At 48.4% G+C, this 22,146-nt stretch overlaps 1 protein-coding gene across 3 annotated transcripts in view; it reads right to left on the reverse strand.

The window, feature by feature from the left end:
- LOC135902101 (uncharacterized) overlaps positions 1-17,013 on the reverse strand; it is an 81,645-nt gene extending 64,632 nt beyond the window's left edge. The window contains exons 1-3 of one of the 3 annotated variants that reach the window (XM_065432000.1): positions 15,611-17,013; positions 13,293-13,422; positions 7,127-7,288 (exon numbers count right to left, since the gene is read on the reverse strand). In XM_065432000.1, the coding sequence (XP_065288072.1) occupies positions 7,127-7,288; positions 13,293-13,422; positions 15,611-16,765 (1,447 nt within the window). In that variant the 5' untranslated portion in view covers positions 16,766-17,013. The remainder of the gene's footprint in view (positions 1-7,126; positions 7,289-13,292; positions 13,423-15,610) is intronic. The other 2 variants (XM_065431999.1, XM_065431998.1) reach the window with 2 other exon arrangements.
- Positions 17,014-22,146: the final 5,133 nt, after the last annotated feature.

The following is a 22,146-nucleotide window of genomic DNA, read 5'->3' on the forward strand; positions in this document are numbered from 1 at the left end:
AAAAAGGATGAACACTCCCTCTTCAAAATCTGGAAGTCGAAAGAAGCTGAAAGAACCTATCCTTGACTCGAAAAAAGAAGGACAAATTAAGCAATTGAAACTACGATGGATACTTCTAGCGCAAATAAGATGATTTTAGGTGAGTTCAGTGCCTCTGAAACAAATTTTGGATATACCGAAGCACCCAACAGATTTTATTACTCGCACGTACTCGCAGCACCAGTATTCCGCAGAACCATGTGGGTGTTGTGCGAAAAAACCGGCTCACAAGACTTCATTTAATGCATGGCTACAGAGACTTGAGCAACACACGGCTTCCTCAACTTTTTTGACATGATACATGCATGATGTTGCAAAACAGAAAACAAAGTTGTCACAATTCAGTTTGTCACCTTGCCTCCATGCAATGTTAAAGTGAAAATTTCTTGCAGCATCCAACGGCTGTTGATGCTGCGTTCATCGGACTATGTGGAGAGCAGCGGTGTGGCAAACGGAGCATTGGTGTCATATCACTGTGAGCAAAACCCAAAGTTATCTTGGCAAGCCACCGAGGGTGGAATGGACACGAAAGCTTCAACCCACTAGCAAAGCTTACACGAAACAGAAAACTGGTCCTTGGTCCAACAAGCTGACTCAACCTAACTTTATCAGGTTCATATAAGTGTAGCTTATAGGTAACCACAAGAACATCGTAAACGAGGGAGAACTGTGCTTTGCATTAGTGCAAGGACTGCCAACAATAACAGATGAAGAGTGCGCCCTTCGCACCTCTACAGCCAACAAGTAAAGGGCAAGTATGACACACTTTGTGTGCCAAGAGCTGTGCATCTGGTTTTCTTTATGCACCTGGCGTCTGTACATCACTGCACAGTGTTGCTGGCCCCTGCACCAGCAGTTGGCGTTATGAAATGGTGAGCAGATCTGCCGCACTGTTGAGCGGCGACTTTGAATGGTGGGCTGCCAAACAACTGCAGCCCATCGTGAGGAAATCCCCCAGTTCGGACCCTGCACGATAATACTGCTGAAGTGCCAAAGGTGTGCAACAATCGTTACAGGGGTGTTCACACAAGAGAGAAATCCACCTCCTCGCACCACGTGGTGATGACGCTTCTGTCAATCAGCACAGCCTAAGGGACCTCTCCGTGGAGCCAAGAATGCACTTCTTCCCAAGCTACAAACGCTCCCCGACATCCGGGGAGGAGCAAGTGCCCAGCGTTGGTGCGTGCTTCTGCTCAGTGGCGGCTGGCAACCCTGCTGCTCGCAGGCGAGAGAGTAGGAGGCTTGTCGAAAACAACGTCGGTGATGATCCCTCTTCTCATCCTCGGCAGAAGTCCCATAGTGAACACCCCTTACAGTTCTTGCAAGTAGCCGTCGTCTTCGTCATCAGCCTGTGTAGGTCCATTGCAGAGCCATGGCCTTTCACGGCAGCAGTGGTGCCCTGTCTTGCTGGAAACTGAATAACACTACAATGCATTGCAACATCTTGCGTTAGCAGACTCCATGCTACGTAGACAGATTTCCTATTCTGAAAACAATTAGTCACTTTCTGTAACTATTACTCTCTGAAGGACAGTTGTCCTATCTTGATAACGTGTGGATATACAGTAAAACCTCAATAATTCGGATTTCATGGGACCGAAAAAAAAAATGCCAGAATTAACCGAATGTCAAATTATTGAGGGTATCTAGGAAACAAACAAATGCTTGAACTGAATGAATCGGCACATACCATTTCTATTTTGCACAAAATCAGTGTGGAAGCTGCAACTCGGGTCTTCTCTTGACTGATTAGTGCACGCCGTGAAGAAGGCCTCACGACTTTCTTCCCAGCACGGCCGCAGCGCGCGGCTTCGTCTTCGGAGGCATGCTTTTCACTAGCACGCGAACATTCCATTATTTTTACGCCAGTGTCGCCGCCCATCGTGATGCAGATCGTGTTCTTCATCCTCGACAGCCTTGCACTGAGTAAAAACAAAACTGCAGTTTGCTTCAGCCGCTGCGAACAAAACAGCAGCCGCTGTCGATGCAATCAAGGGTGGCGACCTTGCGGTTCTGAAGGCATGCAACCGTCGCACGCAGCGAGTCGGAACGAAACTACAGTTTTCTGCAACTGCAGACAAAACAGTGGCTGCTTTCGACAAAATCATTGATGGCAACTACGCAGCCATGAAGGCATGTGGGCGACACGGTACTATGCTTGGCTGTAAACACAAAAATAAAGGCTTTAACGACACACATTGACACAAAGCATTCTGGCATTGCTGTAAATCACGCATCCACGCACGATTTCCACTAATGACCATGGCGATGTGAACTCCACCGTTTCGTTCTGGTGGGCGCTAATGGCGTTTCTGCATTTTTTCGTTGCACATTTACGGTGCTCCGCGCTCAACAAGCTCCGAGAGTTGTTCGAATTAACTGACATGCAGCCAAATCCGTCCAAATTACAGAGAACTCTCGTTAAGACGAACTCAGTCAAATCGAATTCTCGTATATAATGAACATGAAAACGTTTGTTTGGTTTTCCATAGACTCAATGCAAAAAAAAAATCTGCTTAGGACAAACTGCCTCAGACGTGCTCTTTGATTAAGACGAACATTCGGAGTGATCACCACCGCTACCAAAGGCTTCTGTGCCTCGATGAGCCATGCCTAGGGGCGGGGGCGCATCAAGGCACCCTACTGGAGGCCTGCGGTGCACATCACCCGTGGACAGAGCAAAAACAAGAGGACGAAACAAAAAGACAGTGACGTTTCACTTCATGCATGCGGGTGACGCGCAAGCGTACGAGTGCTGCTAGCGCATACAAAGTTATTGACCCTCGGTGCGCCTAGACTGTCCGCATCGCAGATCATAATCCAACCATGCCATACGCAGCAGTTGCTTAAATATACCGTATTTACTCGCATAATGATCGCACTTTTTTTGTCAGAAAAATTGACGCAAATTCAGGGGTGCAATCATTACGCGGGTTAAATTTCCCGCGAAAAAAAAAAAAGTTTTTTTTTTTTCAACCCGCGTTTGCTGTGGGATGCGAGATTGCGGGTGCGGGACACCAAAACAAAAATGGCGGCCGGCGGAGCAAGCCGAACGCGCCGAACGCGATTTTTTTTCTTCTCGTGAGTACATTACAAGTATTCAAACAGTTTCTTCCGTATCAGTGCTGAATACTATCGTTAATATCGGCAAGTTTGCGGCAGTAACGTAGCCATGTCCACAATGAGGAGGCAGAAACTGGTGGGCGCGCTTAGCTGCCAGTGACATAGAAATGCATGGCCGACGTGCTGCGGAAACCGCGGCATCTGTCTTCACTACTATCCTAATACGGCACGTTTCCGCTAAGGGTGGGCGAATATCTTAGCTGTGTTACAAGCGTCGACGTATGAATAGGGTGCACTTTTAACGTATCAGAGTAAACGTGGCTACTATCATTGCCGCGCGCGATTTGTTGCGTGCTCACGAGTGCAAAAGCAGATGAAAAGAATCGAAATGCGCCTTCGTTTTTGTTGACATCAACCATTATAAAGCCAACCCATAATAAAGGCAAGTTTGGTTGTACCTCATTATGTCATAGAAGTGCGGAAAGTGATGAAATTAATGAAATGAGGCATCTACTTAAGAATGTTTGGTGCGTGCAGGCCGCTTGGCTTGTCTTGAAGAGTCGTTCGCGAAGCATTCGACAGATGGTAAGCGCGATCATTATTAGCTAGACTTGGCACACGACATATCGCTGCGGAAAGTTCAGGGTACGATCATTACGCGGGAAATTAAAAAAAAAATCGAATTTCGACGACAAAATTTAGGGGTGCGATCATTACGCGAGTGCGATCATTATGCGAGTAAATACGGTAACACCTTCGGTTACTAACTAAATTAACAAGCCTGGTGACAGCATGCACAGGCAAACATGAACACATCACACTCGATGACCGCGGTCGCTCTCCGTCAAAATGCTGGCGTGAGGAATCGCGGCAGTAGCAGCAAGCGAAGTGAACTTCACACTGTCTCTTGCTTCGACGAAAAATGAGCGGCGAGAACACAGCGCACGCGAAGCTGTGAGCCATAGGTCCACCTGATTGTGCTCCCAAAGCAGATCGTGTTCAAGCTAAAGCCGCACGACCGAAGTGCAACAGCCCTCTCCTTCACTCCCCCCACAGTGCTATGCGCGCGACGGAAGACAGCGGGCTACCACCCCCCCTCCACCTTTCCTCCTTCACGCACACAATATTGAGCGCTATTGTCGGCTCACCATCACACGCTTTCACTCGCACACGCAGCGTACAGCAAGCACGGATGATATTATCGTGAGACCAATCTGACACTGTGCATGAAACGAACCTGGTAACGTCCGTATTGGAAACGAAACCTGTAGCAACTGTCGGAGGATGTCAACCCAGTGCACGTCTGCCTGCCTTCCTCCTTCACGACAACTTCTTTTCTCCTTCCCCACTTCGCTCAACGTCATCTAGACTTTCATCTAGGATGTGCTACTTTGCTCCGCGCTCCTTCATACCTTTGCTAGCTCAAAGCCTGCACCGACGACCTGTGAGGCAGCAAATGCCTGCTTTGGCTCCCTAGTTAACTTCTGTAGCGTGAACTACACTGGCCGAGGTTGTGCAGTTTCGCGTGGCTCCTGGAGAGCCGTGCTGCGCATGCGCGAGGAGCAGTGACGTCACACGGCACACAGATAGCCTGCCGGAGCCGCCGTGCAGGCCTCGCCGGTCTGCGCATTCCAGAAGAGTGACGTCATAACTGCAGCAGATGCACTAGAGTCGGCGCGTGCCCAGCTGTGCGCCTCCGTTGCGCAGTAGCCAAGTCTGACGCTGCGTCGGAGCTGCTTGATAGCGCCTCTCACTTTGTGCGCATGCGCAGAGGTATCAGTGGGGGTATGCATATAGCGGGGCATTTGCCAGTGTGGTATAGCCGTGGAAAAGGAGAGCGAAATTGCTGCTCAGGGGCGCAGAAGAGTGGAGAAGCTTAACTCATCGAATCCCGAAGTAGTAGCCTGGCAATTAGCGGTTGAGCGTAGGAAGAAGGAACATAAGAAGGCTAAATGTGCTGCAGAGACATTGGAGCAAAGGGAGGATTGTCTAGCAAAGCGGCGTTGCCAGAAGGCTGAGCGACATGCCTCAGCTCACGCTACGTATATCCTGGCATAGCCGAGCTAAGCCATTGCTAATTTTTTCCAGCAGCACAGAGGCACAGAATAGTGTTTATGGTCATTAGGTGAGATGACATCATTTGTGGGTGCTCACCGATTTGCACAGAAGCGCCAAATGTCCATCATGGACTGGATGAAACGAAGCAAGAGTACCACTCGAAAACAGTTTTCTACAGTGGAACCCCGTTCATACATTTTTCACCAGACCGGGGGATAAAAACGTAACAGCCGGGAAAACGCAACAGTGAGGAAAGCTCCAAAATGAATGAAAAAATGCAGCTTCAACTATAGACAATTTATTTCCACAGAGTGTGCTTAGGACTTTAAAAAGTCTATAATGGTGGCTTGCCGTTTCTTTCGCTCGCTAGAAATCGCCACACGCTTCTGAATAGCCTGGAAGGCCGCATTGCTGTCAGCGTCGCTGCGAGGTGCGACGTACCTGCGGAGGAGGTCCAGAGCCGCGACGGCTTCTCCAAAGCTACAATTTGGCAACTCACTGGCATCATGCGGCTAGTGCTCCTCGTCGTCACCGCGCCACGACAATGGCAACGGACGAAGGAATATCCGCGGGAAATTTTGCTCTTTGGCGTAATCATGCTAACATGCTAACAATTGTTTAGTATTGCTGCGGAGCGCGCGCGTCCAAGTCGCCCGGTTACGCGCAGCGTGGCATGGGATAAATGGAAACAAGAGAGGAGAGCTGGCCCGATAGGCGGAGCAACGCCACCAGCACGCCAACTTCCGGTTTCACTTTACCTTCACAAAGAGTGACGTCAGGGCCTCTCCTGAGTTTCTTTCCTCCGTGAGTCGACATGTCCAACAACGATGCGGTGACCGTAATCACAGTGATGATAGTGAGAGCATTTTTTCACGAATGGCCACTTAGTGGCGGCCTCTCTAACTGGCGTGCGGCTTCTTGCAGCCAGTTCCATAGCCAAGCTCGGCCAAGCCCAGCCAAAACTCGTCAGAAGCCAAAATGGCGGTTGGAACGCGTTGCCTACTTTAGCCCAGGCGGGTGCGGTGTGCTAAGTTGCGACGTATCATGCGGGAACGTTTTCACAGCTACTACGTAACAGCGGGGTTCCTTATACATTGTATCCTATGGAAGCTATGCCGGGACCGGATGAAAACGACGTAGCAGCCGGGAAAACGCAGCAGTGAGGAACGTAACAGCGGGGTTCTACTGTATTAAGTTCAGCTAAAGGTTTGTTCGATTCAGAAAAAGGTGCACGGCACCACAAACGAAAAGGTGCAGAGGCTGCCAGTTGTGGTGTGCCGGGCGCACCACTGCACCTCGAGGAATCGAAGGCCTAGGTGCAGCGTACCGTGAATAGGTGCAGGGAAACTTGGCTGAATCGAATTGACCTTAATGTCATTCCCCACCCCTGATTTAAGTCTATTTCATTTACCGTATTGAAGAGAGATATTTGGGTGCACCTGGTTGTGCTTCCAATTATTCTTCTGATAAGACGAACAAATTTTCATGGTCCCTTTGAGTTCGTATTAAAGGGAGTCTACTGTAATTAGTTCCATTGCATTAAATAAACCCTAAGCCTGACGGAACCAAAGGACGAGTCCGACTTAACAAGGTTTTACTGTACTGCATGTTTTCCACTAGCTGCGTGACACTGATTCATTCATTGCATGCGTGCAGAAGTTTTCTATGCAGTGTGTGTGTGTGTGTGTGACCCTGTAACTGGCTGGTCATTTACAAAACACTCTTTTCAGCTAAGCTTCGGAGCTACGAGCTAGTGCTCCTCCCCACCCACTTCACCGTAAGCACTCATCATGGTACAGCGACTGCCCCCGACTCCATCATCATTCGACTGGGACCTTGTTCTCAGTTTTAGAAGTTGTGAGCACAAGCCCGCGAGAGTGATAGTGCGCAGCCACCTACACCCATGCACCCAAAACGACGACAAGAAAGGGCGGGTCGAGTGCCCGCACGGCTTGGCACAACTCACCCTTGGGGAAGTGCTGGGACAGCAGGTGTTCGGAGTACTTGGGATGCACGTTCAGGGACTTGCTGAGACACACGTGGCGGTCACTGCGTAGGTGGCCCACCAGGTGGTCCTTGCACGGCACCGAGATGTGGCACACCCGGCAGTGGAACTTGCTCAGCTCCTCTGTGGCAGGGAAAGACAAAACATATATATCAGACGGATAACCAAGGCTCAACAATTCCCTATGCAGTCGAACCCAGTTATATCGAACTCACAAAAAAACACCTATCAGTTCGATATAGAGCATAATTCGATATAAGCCTGCTAAATAATTGGATGTCATAAAAGCCCATACAATTTATAAAATCACTTTATTGATGAAACTAGCTTAGTTTCACATAAAATAGTCCTGCATTTTCTTCTGCTTGGGCAAATTCGCTGCCTGCGACGCACGCACTTCCCCACATTGTCAAAAGGAGTCAGAGCAGCTGAGGCCGCAACCTTCCGCATTCGCGCAGAAGCACCAACTAGTGCGAGCGCACCAATTACTTCGGGGAACATGGGCAAAGGACCGTCGTTGCTTTCCTCATTGTGCCCACTTTCATTTGTGCTCGGTACGATCTCGGCGATGTAGCCTTCATTTTCGGGCTCTCCCGTGGGCGCAACACCATCATCTGCCCTCACAAACTCCTCCACTGTTGATTCATCAACCGATTCTGGAAATTCTGACAGCTCGCTCCAAACTTCGGCAACACAGGCAACGGATTCGTCGCATTCATCAGAATTTAGTCATCACCGAGCACGCTGAAACCGGCATATATGAAGAACCACTTGTACATGGCCATGCGTACGCATCGAGCGCCATGGGCACCAGGTTGCGAGTTTGGCCGCTTTAGCCCTAATCTCCAAGATCGTGCTGAGAGTGCTCCTCAGAATCTTGCAAGCTGCGGGGACATCCGACTTGTCACCACGTTCGACCCGATTTACGATTTCAATTTCACGACGAAAGGTGAATTCCGCCGCTTCCTCACGGCAACACTGCGGGACAAGGCCCACAATGCGCAAACACAATGAACCAGAAAAGCAGCTACACAATTCGCACTTTCACCATCTTGCACGACAAGGGCACAAAAGCCCCTGATTGGCTGTCTGAGCAAGCGCTGTGGGCGGGCCAGGATCATTTTTTTTTTGCAGGGGGGTATAGACAGCTCGCCTGACGCAGCGCGGTCACGTTAGGGAGAGCGGTTGGATGGAGTGCCGCCGCCGGGTTCTCCACTACCGCGAGGGAAAGCCAACTTCTGGGGGCACTGTTCCGCCGCTTGACGTTCAATATATCGGGAGTTGCTATTATTTTTGCTCAATGTAAGCGTCATCATCAGCCTGGTTACGCCCACTGCAGGGCTAAGGCCTCTCCCATACTTTTCCAACAACCCCCGTCATGTACTAATTGTGGCCACATTGTCCCTGCAAACTTCTTAATCTCATCCGCCCACCTAACTTTCTGCCGCCCCCTGCTACGCTTCCCTTCCCTTGGGATCCAGTCCATAACCGTTAATCACCATCGGTTATCTTCCCTCCTCATTACATGTCCTGCCCATGCCCATTTCTTTTTCTTGATTTCAACTAAGATGTCATTAACTCGCCTTTGTTCCCTCACCCAATTGCTCTTTTCTTATCCCTTAACATTACACCTATCATTCTTCTTTCCATAGATCGTTGCATCGTCCTCAATTTGAGTAGAACCCTTTTCGTAAGCCTCCAGGTTTCTGCCCCGTCGGTGAGTACTGGTAAGACACAGCTATTATATACTTTTCTCTTGAGGGATAATGGCAACCTGCTGTTCATGATCTGAGAATGCCTGTCAAACGCACCCAAGCCCATTCTTATTCTTCTGATTATTTCCGTCTCATGATCCGGATCTGCCGTCACTACTTGCCCTAAGTAGATGTATTCCCTTACGACTTCCAGTGCCTCACTGCCTATTGTAAATTGCTGTTCTCTTCCAAGACTGTTAAACATTACTTTAGTTTTCTGCAGATTAATTTTTAGACCCACTCTTCTGCTTTGCCTCTCCAGGTCAGTGAGCATGCATTGCAATTGGTCCCCTGAGTTACTAAGCAAGGCAATATCATCAGCGAATCGCAAGTTACTAAGGTATTCTCCATTAACTTTTATCTTCAATTCTTCCCAATCCAGGTCTTTGAATAACTCCTGTAAAGACGCTGTGAATAGCATTGGAGAGATCGTATCTCCCTGCCTGACGCCTTTCTTTATTGGGACTTTGCTGCTTGCTTTATGGAGGACTACGGTGGCTGTAAGCGTAATTTTTGCTATATATATCCTCACTGTAACTATACCGCGACCAGAAATTGTTCGATATATAGAATAATTCTATGTGAACAAGTTCGATATAGTCAGGTTCGACTGCAGTCCTCACATAAGAGTTTCCTACCAATAATAGAATTTAATTCTAGGGTTTTACGTGCCAAAACCACAATTTGATTATGAGGCTCACTGTAGCGGGGACTCCAAATTAATTCTGACCACCAGGGGATATGCCGCCAATGCATGGGACACGGGCATTTTGCCCCTACCAAAATGTGGCCACGATTTGATCCTGCAACTTTGTGCTTAGCAGCGTAACACCGTAGCTGCTAAGGCACCACGGCAGGTCCTTCTATAACATTATTGTAGGGGAATCTGGCATGGCAGTCACGTAATCACAAGAATAATTTTTCTTTTCTTTTTTTTTTTAAATGCAGCTTCAAATGAGTAGTATACCAATTTGGCACGGTTCCATTGAGAAAGCGAACTAGAGCTCCTTTCATTCTTCTTTGCTGTCCAGCTGCATTGCGTGTTGGTCCCACAACATTTCCTTTGAGCAACAGGGTGCTTTACAATGACAACTACTCCATTTTGTTGAGTAATTTTGAAAGGATAATTAAGGATCGACACTGAGTATGTGTGCTGCAAGATAAGGATGGATATTAGACAGTGACACTCCCCGTGGACTATTAATTTAGGTATTTTGAAGTGTCTTTTGAATATAAAGTTCTGAAAAGAATACAGTGGTAGAAATTAAACAGCAAGTTAGCCCAATCATACTCACATGGGACACCTGAGATGGCAATGCTAGGATAAAACAAGCAACCAGTAGGTTTTTCAAAGCCAGAAGTACGAAGTTAAATACATAACAGCCGGTAAAGCATAACAGTGAAGGCCACACATCGCAAAAGCAACGTAATAAATAAGGGACATATACTATGTTCTGTGAGAATGGCCCCTTCCCACTGCTTCCCGTGCTTCACCAAATAACACAACTGTACTGTGACGAAGCTGACTGCACAGAGCTGGCAAAACTACAACAATGCCGTCACACTCTTATCGGGACTGACGATTGCATGCCTCCCGGCATTTCATACTCCCAAATTTGCCTCTGTACCACTAACTTTAAAGGGCCCCTGAAACAGTTCGGACAAATTTTGTAGATGCGTAGGGTACAGCTTAAGCAGAACATTCGCACCACAATTTAAGTGAAGCATTACGTATTAATGAAGCTACAAGCGATTACAAGTTACCCTCCTCCTTGGCCATGCTTTTCCTCCTCAACTTGTTCGCCGAGCGATCACGGCTAAGCTCCGCCTTCACTGGTTCTGCATCACGTTGCGACATCATATCGTCCACTTCCGGTAGTTCTGGAGCCCGGCCCCGCCCGCGCGAAACTGCTCCACTAGCCATTTAGCCGTCGACCCCAAGCGAGAGCTATTGAAGCAGCGTGCGTTGCGAGCATTCTGTCGCAGCGCTGAACGTGTCCGGTACTGCGGTAATAACACACTAGCTGAACGTTTCGACCCAATGATGGAGGCATAAACTCAAGCTGATGAAGGAACTTTAGCGTAGACGTACGTGAGCTGCCTGATCGGTCTTCACGGTCCAGCCACCCGAAGCTCAGAGCTTAACCAGCCAAAGAAAGAGCTAATATTGCCCTAACCAAGTGTAAAAGATTTTAAACATTTATAAAAACATGTTAATGATTACACTGCTGAGAAAATTTTACACCAGCAGCAAGGTGGTGGTAAGAACTTTATTCAGATTCTGCACAGTGGCAGGCCAGAGTCCTAGGGTGGCCCCTCACGAGGAGTGACCCTTTCGGCCCAGGCAACAAAGAATACATTTTGTTACTGCTACTGTGTGCGGTTGAGCTCTATGGCACCAGGTGGCTGCACCATGCAGACCATTCACATTTGCTCTTCTTTTCATTCCATGAAACGACACTCAAGGGGACATGGCCAGGCCCTGCCCCCTTGCGCTTGAGTTTACCCTAATGCCAGACTCGCGAAACGCTATTGTGTTAGTAATCTTCCGGTGCAAAGTGATGGCCGCAATCGTGCAAATCCTGGCGCAGATCAGATAGCGGCAGTCCGTTGCGCTGCAGCCAGTCCGCTTGTCTACTGGCTTGCAGAAGAACACAATGCCGCAGCTTGACATATTGCCAGTCGCTACGTTTGCAGTCCACAACGCAACAAAGTCGAATCACAGCGCTTGCGGAAAGACAGACCGACACTGACAGCGGAGCTTTCGTCAAAGATGGAGCACGTTGTAACACAAGCTGACGACACTTGCTCTGTGCCGGAAGTGCTGAAGTGTACTGAAAAATTTTTCTTGTGCATTCTCTTTATGTTACTTTCCTTTTATAAAAACAAATTAACTAAGATTCCGACTATTACAAACACCATTTGTTTACCGTAAAGCTGGAAAAGCTATCGATCACGCGCCGTGATCAGCCAATCGGATAGCTCGCCCCACTGACGTCATATGTGTGATTTTCGTCATATGGGTAGGGGTGGCTTAAAATTTCGCCGAGCAGTGAGCTGCGATAGGCAGTGATGTGCATTTTTAAAACCTTATAATAAATTACACGCTTTACGCGGAGCAATTAGATGCGTCAATTAATGATCAGAAGGACCTACTCTAACGACTCAGTACGTTTTTAGAAAATCGTCAAAGTCGTTTCAGGGTCCCTTTAAATGACCAACACAGGCAAAGGCAACTTAAGATGCGGGAACATTACAGAATGGCAACACACCCAATGGGAAAATAATTTGGTGGAGGAAAACCTCTGCCATAACACTGGACTCATCTTTTCTGGGCCATAAAGGTATGACTCCTGCCTTGTAATGTGAGAAGAAAGGGGGTTAACCGAGGGCCCCGAATTTTATTAGTCATATCATAAGACATCAAACACTGACGCCAAGGACAACATTGGGAAATTACACGTGCTTGAAATAACACGTGCATGAAATAAAGAAACGATAAATTAATGAAAATGAAAGCGGATGAAAAAACAACTTGCCGCAGATGGGGAACGATCCCACAACCATCGCATTTCGCGTACGATGCTCTATTAATTGAGCTACCGCAGCGCTGTTTCCCCATCCACTTCCTTGGGTATGCGAAGGTTGTGGGATCGTTCCCCACCTGTGGCAAGTTGTTTTTCACCCACTTTCATTTCCATTAATTTATCGTTTCTTTATTTCATTTATTAAGCACATGTTATTTCCCCTATGTTGTCCCTGGTGTCAGTGTTTGTTGGCTTCTGATGATCTGCATTGTAATGTGGAAGTCTAGTAGTTGTTTAGGATATTATTTTACAATAGGTCTGACACATCACCAGAATACTGAGCGGTGGCATAATTTAGTGACATAAAACTACTGGTAAATTGAACATTATTTGCAACTATTTTGATAGTGTAAAATATACAATCTGTAGTATTATTGCCAATACCACTATAATTACAGTATTTTGCTAGAGAACTATCAATAGCATAAGAAAAACCACTGATAGTAGTACTATCAATAGTACAACTGATAGCATAGCAATAATTCACAACTGACGGTGCGATCAATAATTTGGAAGTTCTTGGACCAGAAATTTTCTGACAGCTGACCACCAGCAACACCCAATTCACGCAAGTAGGAACCGGGAAACTTTACAAATATGGGTTGCAGTGTTTACATGCAGCATGTGGCACATCACGTGATCATATAGTATTATCGGTAGAATGCCTGATAGTACTACAAACAATTTTGTTACTGTCAACCGTATTGTAATGACTCGGACGTCAATAGTTTTACATCACTAAATGCTCACAAATGTGAAGAAAACCACAGTAACAAGTTGACTGACTGTTCATGCCCATGAAGTACATCCAGCGGAGGCGCTTGATGTGGCGTTGGCTTTCCACGTGGCAGTCGAACAGCTCCGGCTGGTCCATCTGGACATTGCAGAGGTTGCAGCCATACACTGGCTTCCCATCCTGTGAGAGAGATACCAGAGAGGGACAAATGAGGGGCCTGAGATACAATCACGTTACAAGGCTTAACATTCTACAGCAACACACAGGCTATAAGTGACATTGTTGTATGGAGCTCTAGATATTTATTGACCACTTGGGACGTTTTATAAAAAGCACCTAAATCTACGTACATGGGTGCTTTTGCATCCCAACCCCATCGGAATTCTGCTGGGGTTTGTACCCATTTACTCTATTCAACTGCACAACTCCAGGAGACAAGTCTTTGATATTTGCATGCACATGGCCCATCAACCAACAGCTTGTTTTGGAATAAATATAAACGTACACTGCCACACCACTCATTTTACTACCCGGGCTCGAAGCTTGGTGCCTCACACAAGGCCACTAACCAGCACATGGAGCAGTTGTTGAAACAAAATGTCACACAGGCAAGCTCAAGTTCAGCAAGCACCGATGAATCAAAATGTGGCTACATTCTCAATCCGCCTTTTTCATTTTCCTGTGCTGGCCTCTGCTGTACGCCACTGGAAACATCTTGGTAGGGTGCCGAGACTTTTCCCAGTTGATTTGTGTACCTGCGCCCAAGTTTAGTGCATGTTGGTTGTGCATTTTATGGATCACGAATAATTATTAATGGCTTCTCCCGTGCAGCGTGTTGTTCCTGGAAGCCATGTAGCGCTCACCAACTGCCAACACCAGCAAGTAAGGGCCGATGCTGCAAGAAGACTTAATTAGCAATGTGATGATTTTAACTGTCGCCCAAGTGCACACAAAGGTCTTTTGTTAAATTTCGAAGCCAACAATGAAAGGCAGCAACTATATGGTTCACGGTGCAGTCTGGATCATTCAGTGGCTGGATGGAACCCTGGCTGCTTTTTGTTTTAAAGTGGAGTTGCAAGCTCGCACTAAGCAAGTTTTCAGCACCGCAATGACATCGAGCTGCCGGTCAAGTTTCAACGCAGTACATGGTGCTATGCCTCAATACGTCGATGAGACTTCCTTAGACGTTTCCCACGAGGCTGTCCTTTGATCAGCATGCACCTAGACGGTGACGAGGTTCAACATATACGACAACGCACAAGCAAAGGAGCTCACTTCGAGGCAGCCACTACCACCCTCCGTGGAGGGGATAACTATGGCAAAGATCAAAGAACCTGACCTTGACATGCTGAATTAATTGATGAAAGGGGCCAACGTCGACGGCTGCCGTGGGAACGTCAACCTCAGATTCCCCAATTGCTACATACTTGTGCCATATGCCGGGGCAAAGACAAAACATAGGAGGCAGAGTCCGGTGAAAGTGGGCAAAGCGGACATCATGGGAGGGATCTTGTGACCGATTCGAAGATAGCGAGTGGCCGAGATATAGTCATCAGATTCCCTAGTCTATACTTCTAGGGAAGACAACTATTTAAGAAGCGGAGACTTCTGGCACAGTGAGGGGATTGCTGACGCGTCCCGATGTGAACTCAGTTGTTTATTATGCTCCTACATGGAGTGGGCTTCTTTATCTGGAGCCAGTGTCAATAATGTGAAATAAATCCTTTTTCTTTCATTCCTACTATCGCACGAACTCATCCTTCCGTCATGTGGATTCCTGGCCTAAACCCTGCCTCGAGCGCAAGAACGGCACTGATGTTCGCAGCAGCATACGCCTGAACGCGTTTTCTTTTTAGGGGGGGCCTTCCCTCGGGATCGGGCCTCGTGGCTGGTGTGCAAGGCCTTTCCAAAACGCCTCGCAACTAATTTGCTAGAGCAGGAAGCATGTGCCATCACACAGTAAAAAAGGAGAACTAACTTGCTCATATCAAAATTAGTGTGTGCAGAGTGTTATTACTGTATAAGGTGGACAAAATGGAAATTCGTAGGGAGTCAACAAACACCAGCACTACTTTTTGCCCCCAGTCAATGGACACACTAACAGCATGGCGCATCATGATGCCAATGCTTTTTAGCGTTCGTTGCAGTGCACTTGTTAGTGACTGAGTGGCGTGATCAGAATTCTGCGCAGATAAGACCCCTTCCCCTCTATTGGATAATCTTAACCTCTCAGCAGGTTGCTAAAGTCACTACATTTAGCTATTGAGTCATTGGTTTAATTAGTCGGGGATCAGAGTGAATCTCTGCCTGTTCCTTTCGAGCTGCTGTTATTCAAGGCACACGCAGTTTTCATCAACGCTGCTCTCACCTGTGCGGCGGCGCTCGCATCGTCGGGAACCGTGCCCGTTTCCTTGGCGTCCCGCAGAAGTCTCTCGATGAACTGGCGTACCGACCGCTGAATGGTATCGTGGACCGATGCCGTGATGGTCTCGGCACTGTCGAGCTCCACGTCGGGGCACAGGTCCCACAGCCGAGTGACCTCGGTTGTCGGCTCATCTTTGATTTCTTCAACCTCGGCCATCACAAAGTCGCGCTCCGAAGGCGCCAGATCGCCCACGATCGTCTCGCCTTCGCCCTCGCCACTTCCGGTAGCCGCTGCAGCAACATCTCCAGATTCTTCGTGTTCTGGATCAGCGGAGACGCCGTTTTCGAGAGCCTCCGCTCCGTCGTCAGCTCCTGCTTCCGTAGCATCGTTCGCAGCATCTGCCCCCAGAGCGTCGCCTTCCAGCTCTTCTGCCGGATGCTCGGCATCCCCCATCTCGTCGCCTTCTGCGTATTCCGCCTCACCACCTTCTCCTTCTGCGCCTTCTTCGTTAGGATCTACTTCCGCGGCACCGTCGTCTTCGTAGTCGGCACCATCGGCGTCCCCTTGCCAACCTTCCGCACCTTCCTCAGGCTCGCCGGCGTAGTCCCCGTTCCCTTCCTCGGCAACCACGTCATCGCCCGGCGCCTCGTCGGCTTCGCCCACCCCTGCGTCTCCTCCCTCGGCGTCTTGGTCGGTACTTTCTGCGACGCCTTCCTCGTTACCAGCGGGCACCGAGTCGTCGCCGACGCCTGTCTCCCCGTCCCCGGCGGTCTCGGCAAGGACCTCGTCATCGTCGTCCGCATCGAGAACAAGCGCCTCGAAGGCGCCGTCGTCTTCCGCATCGGCCTCGGAAGCGTCGCTGGTAGTTCGTGCCGTCGGATCCTCCTTTTTGGCTGCCGGTTTGGCGGCGACGGCGCGCTTCTTAGCGGCGGGCTCAATGGCGGCTGCCCGAGGCTTGGCAGGGCTGGGCTTGGGCGCAGCCCCCTTGCGCGGTGGCACAGCCGGCTTCTTAGCTTGGGGCGAGGGCTTCTCTGTAGCATCGGAAGAAGCGACGGCCGCTGCATCCGAGGGAGCGTCGTCCTGCGACGCAGTCCTATCACCGCCTTCTCCGAACTTGAATGGCCGGCCGCGGCGCGCCGTGTTTTTGCGCGGGGGCATTGTCGCGTTATCTCGCCTGAAAACGATTGGATACCGTCCACTACGTGGCCCTCACTTACTTGGACGCACAAAGGGAGTCACGGACTCCGAGTAGCTGAGGCACACGAGGGCTAGAGTTCAACTTTTCGTATCTCAACGCGACGGGACACGCCAACGACAAAATGGAACGCGAACGCTTTGTTGGCGTCGTTTGTTCCACGGATTGGATTGACTACGCGCGTGCGGCAATGCAAACGTGGCGGCTCATAGCGGCTCTTAGGTGGATGGATGATTCATTGAATGATTACGCTCACGGCACACACACAGCGCCCCCTAAGAATGTCCCTGAAACGGTTTGGCCAAATTTTGCAGACGCGTAACTTCAAGATTACTATGCAGAAGACAAAGATAATGTTGAATAGCCGGGCAAGGAAACAATAGTTCACGATCACCAGTGAGCCTCTAGAGACTGTGAAGTAGTACGTTTACCTAGGTCATTTACTCAGAGGGAACCCTGATCAAGATAAGGAAGTTTACGGAAAAATAAAAATGTGTTGGAATGCATACGGCAGACATTCTCAGCTCCTGACTGGAAACTTACCAGTATCATTAAAAAGAAAGGTGTACAATCAGTGCATTTTACCGTTGCTAACATATGGGGCAGAAACTTGGAGACTGACAATGAAGTTATCACTCCGGAATCATTCCACATTTTCGATTCCCCGGAACGTAATGGGAATGAAATGGCGACAACGCTTGGAGGAAAGAAACTAGCGCAGTTTGCCCAAAATGGAATTGGAATGGAATTACGCATTTTTCTGAAAATGGAGCGCTTTTTCGTCAACGCGCTGTTTTTAATTTGTCAAAATATGCCGAAGAATCAACGAGCGCACGTTCAAACATTAGTAGGTCAGAGCCTCGAATTTAACAACAAATCAGTATCGTTAAAATTGCTTGGCTGATTACAACAAACACGGTACATTTATAAGCAACGTGCCTACTATATAATTCTGCCATTATAGACCTCAGACTCTGCCCAGGCGGCGCTGCCGAAAAACCCGTCACCAGCGCCCCCATCGCAGCCTTGGCACGAACTGAGTAGTGCAAGGAGAGCTGTCCGCAAGCGAAGGTGCTTCGTTTGTGTTGAGGTACGGTTTCCTAAAAATCAACGACCTGGAAAACTTCTTCCGCCCATCCACGCTACGGAAAGGAATCGCTGCAGGGTTGAGTGCGTGTACAATATAAAATAAAGTCTCAATTGAGTGTTATTTCGGCGTGCTGCAACTCGCAAGTACAGAGAGCATTAGGTTCATAAAAATCTAAGCATTTCAAATTGGTTCATATTGAATATGTCCTGAACACAAGACTTGAGTATCTCCTATATTTTTATGTATATTATAGTAATGTTCTGTCTCACAATTATTTACAGAGTAAATCCTTTCATAGCCTTTTTCAGGATACTAAACAGAAAACGTTTTTCAAGGCAGCAAACAGCGTGCGATCATAACGAAAGTAAGCTTCCTACAGTGCCTACGCGCTGCATCTTTCTTTCTCGCAGGAGCTACAGCATCGCTCAGTACCTTAATTTGAACTTTTCGCAGATCCTTCGAGCAACAAGCGCACACAAATAAATGTAAATAAACGCAAAATATTTTTCTTTACACACGTGCGTTACTTCGCAATTACACATCCAGTGCTGCTACAGCAACTTTATTGCTCACATTTGAAAAACGCAGTCGAACAGGCTCAGCACATTGCAAAGCGTGCTTGCTGTATCGGCGCAAAGCATACCAAATACCGAAAGTAGAAATGAGCTCGCGATACAACGATGCTCTAGAACAGGGTTTTGAATTCATAAACGAACCAAAATGTTTGGTTAAGCTGACCTGGCAAATCTCTCCATTCCACTTCTTGAGATATCGATAGCACATAAGAAGGATGGTTCGCAACGTAGTTTTTTCTGTTACCAGCGAAGTGGCGGCTGCAGATTCTTGAGTTTTCGCTTGGTTACCACGGTCCTCAGTCAAAGCTACGCAACACAATTACAGAAGAACAAAATTGTCGCACTTTCTCATGCGAGCCGCTTTGTTGTGGGGAATGCAAGTAATCTGATTACCCAACAGGTTGAACGGCCCATATCCAGCGCTCGTGCCTTTCCCCTTCATACGATGGCGATGGAAATCGGTAAAACTGAACGTTGTTATTCCGTCCTTCACGTTCATGGCAATTTATACACAACAGTAGCGTCGATTGTGGCGTTTCTTCGTAGCGCGCGGACCTATCCCGGTTTTCGCCGTTTCCGCCATCAAGCGCTTTATGGCAGTTCGGCCAGTTCGGCGGCCCGTCCGACTATCGTAGAAATCTATAGCTCTCTGTCTGAGTGTTAAATGCGCAAAACACTCGCAATATGCACCAAAATCTAGTTAAATAGTTGTTTCGTAGTCGCTAGCTGCATAGGCAACTTAGCAAGAGAGTCGGGCTTCGCACTACTCAATTACTGCTTCTTCGTACCGGCAGGTGGCACTACGCGTCTCGCAAAACTGTTAGTAAGGAAAGTAAGGAGTAAAGTAAGTAAGTAAGGAAAGTAAGTAAGTAAGAAAAGTAAGGAAAGAAAAGTAGGGAAACGACAAAGGACGGAGACGTACAAAAGCACAGTCCGCAATAGGGTATCAGAAAATTTGGACGTGGTAGTTCATAGTGTTTTGTTTTTTTTCATTGGTTAACCTAGGTAGGATATTAGGCAGCATAGTAGCAAGAGCTTGGTGGCGCAACCACCGCCCCGTTCCAAAGGGGACGCTCATAACATCCATCCATCCATCCATCCATCCATCCATCCAACTAAAACTAAAACCCCTCAATCCCAAAGTTAGAAGGTTTTCTTCTAGCCTCTGTAGTAGCGCCATTCACTTCCCTCCTCCACCGCTCGGCGCGGCCTCGACGGTGGCGCCGCCGGTGGTGGGCCTGCCATAGCAGACGACGGCTAACACGCTACGGGAGGAAATCCGTAAAAAAGTTCGTTCAAGCCGTGCGGAGCAGTTTTTTCAATCGAGATCTTTCTTCGTCAGTCAGTAACTGGCCTCTGGAATTTCGTGTTGGAATTGCGGAAGAAATAGAGAAAAGGACCATTATTCAAGGCGTACTTAAGGCGTAAAGCGCACGTTCGTGTTGCTGGAACACGACGCAAGCACACGGTGTACTCAAACACGCGCGTAATTACCAAAGTTTCAGGTGTTGACAGCGTGAAAGTATGTGTACGTGGTTTCGTAGGTTCATTTACGTACCTGCAGGATACTTTGCAGGATACGTGAGAGATTCCGACCGTGTGCGGTCAGCAATGCCTGGCAACAGGGCCGTTTTTTTTTCATTGCGGGGTGCTTTGGTAATCGTGACGATATATTGTTTTTTTTTTACAAGTACTGCTCCAGGAGCGCACATGTAATGGCTAACGGAGGCCTCCGAAGAGCACGTGACATTACAATAATGCAGGCGTCGCAGGGAGTGTTCGCATGCAAAATTGGCTGTCCGCGATCTTATACCCCCTTGCAACTCTATGCCCCCTTGGCATGCACAGGCTTCGGTGAGCCCCATCCAGCCCTGGTTCTAGCTTTGGTGTTCCCGTTGCCGCTTTGGTGCCCTGGAGGCGCCGTCAATATTTCGTAATAATGACAAATTGTTACAACAAGTAAATAAAATTTATTGAAGAAATACAATCGCGCCGAGGTGCCGACTTCTAAAGCAGCGCTAGCGCGCACGCGCGAGTGTTATGAAACGCCAACGAGGAATTTACCGGCCCACGTACGACTCTACGATCAAAGTGCACGCTAACAACCCCAGGCGAGTTAGATAAAGTTGTCCGGAGCCATCCACTAGGACTTCCATCCTAGCTTTAGTCGCTTCGGAACGTTAAAAACGTTAATCACCACAAACCAAATCAATACTTGTGGGCGTACATTCGAAGCCATATTCGTAAGTCATATTGAGCCTTGCAAAAGCGTCCAGAATGTGCTAACATCTGGTGGAGCTCAAAACACACCCCGAATAAGGTCGCTTTTATGTCACAGGCCAGCTGCAGATGCGTGAATTTCACCGCAAGACGAAACTACATGAAAGAAAGAGAGCACGTTCGAAAAAAAAAAACAAGAAGCCAGACAACGCGCTAAAAACCACGCAGAGCATGAACACACACTTTTTCGAAGCGGAAGGCGTGAACTAGGCTCAAAATAAGAGGTTGTGAGTAGCCGTGGCCCTTACTTCACTATGCCGTGCGTTTTTTGCCACTTCCTCGAAGTCAGCCCGCCCGATCCTGCGAATCCCCACTTCTTTTTGCGTTGCGCCCGCCGGACGGCAAAGCAAAAAGCTTTTTGCCCTCGCTGTGTCTGTTGTGGCAACCGAAGGCGCAGCAGCATGGCATCGCAATTAGGTTCTCGGCCCTACACATTCTATTACGCTAACGCACTCCGTCAGTCCGCCTGCCGTACTTTCGTCGCTTTCGTCGAGCAGGCCCAACAATGGAGGTCGGCGCGCGCGGGAAAGAAAAAAATATACAAAAGCGCGGCGCTTGCGCAGCGTTGGAAAGAAAAAAACATACGAAAGCGCGGCGCCGGCTTCCACGTGACGCAGATTGGCCAATGGGGGAGCGGAGGAGGCTGGGGCGGCAGGAGACGTGACGAGCACATCATAATTGGATTTCTCCGCTCTTTCTGCGCATGTGTGAGGAGCAATAGTTGCGAGGTTGTGAGAGAGAAATGTGGGGACTTTCGGTTCTTGAGATTTCTCTTCGCCTAGGTACTACGGGGAAAAAAGTTGTTAGCTCCGTTTGTCTCTACCGAACCAAAGCCGCCCGCCCAGTCAACCCGGGTTGGGAGGGGGGGGGGGGGCGCCGGGGCCAATGTATCGGATGATGCTGGGTTGATGAGTACATGAACGCTCATGGACACGGTGCCTTCAAAGGTGCCAAGTCCTCTTCCCATCTGACAACGGCTCTCTATAAAGCTAGCAGACAGCCGTGTCCGAGGCGAGTTTGTTGGTATTTTCTTGCGACGGTATCATACTAAATTTTTATCGTCGCAGGGGGATACGTATGGAAGTGAGGTGTCTTCTCGGATGACTTTAGTGGCAAAGCATTACATCGTGCTGATGCATTGTTCATTAGTGTCGTTGAGCCAGGTCAGCATGCCGCACACTTCAGGAGGAATGAATGAAAGTTATTTTGAGATTACAGTTTACAGAAACAGATTATGAATTCAATTGCTGTGACGATGTATTAGTTCTTAATGTAACTGAGCATACAGCAGACTTGGAGATTCGTGGGAATGGAACATTTTGTATTCTGTACGTGAAAGTACTAAAGCTTGCGTCGCCATGCAATCTGAGCCGTAGATCGTTGTGAGAGCTGTACAGCC

This window comes from Dermacentor albipictus, chromosome 5 (genome assembly GCF_038994185.2).
Source record: "Dermacentor albipictus isolate Rhodes 1998 colony chromosome 5, USDA_Dalb.pri_finalv2, whole genome shotgun sequence".
Classification (NCBI taxonomy): domain Eukaryota; kingdom Metazoa; phylum Arthropoda; class Arachnida; order Ixodida; family Ixodidae; genus Dermacentor; species Dermacentor albipictus.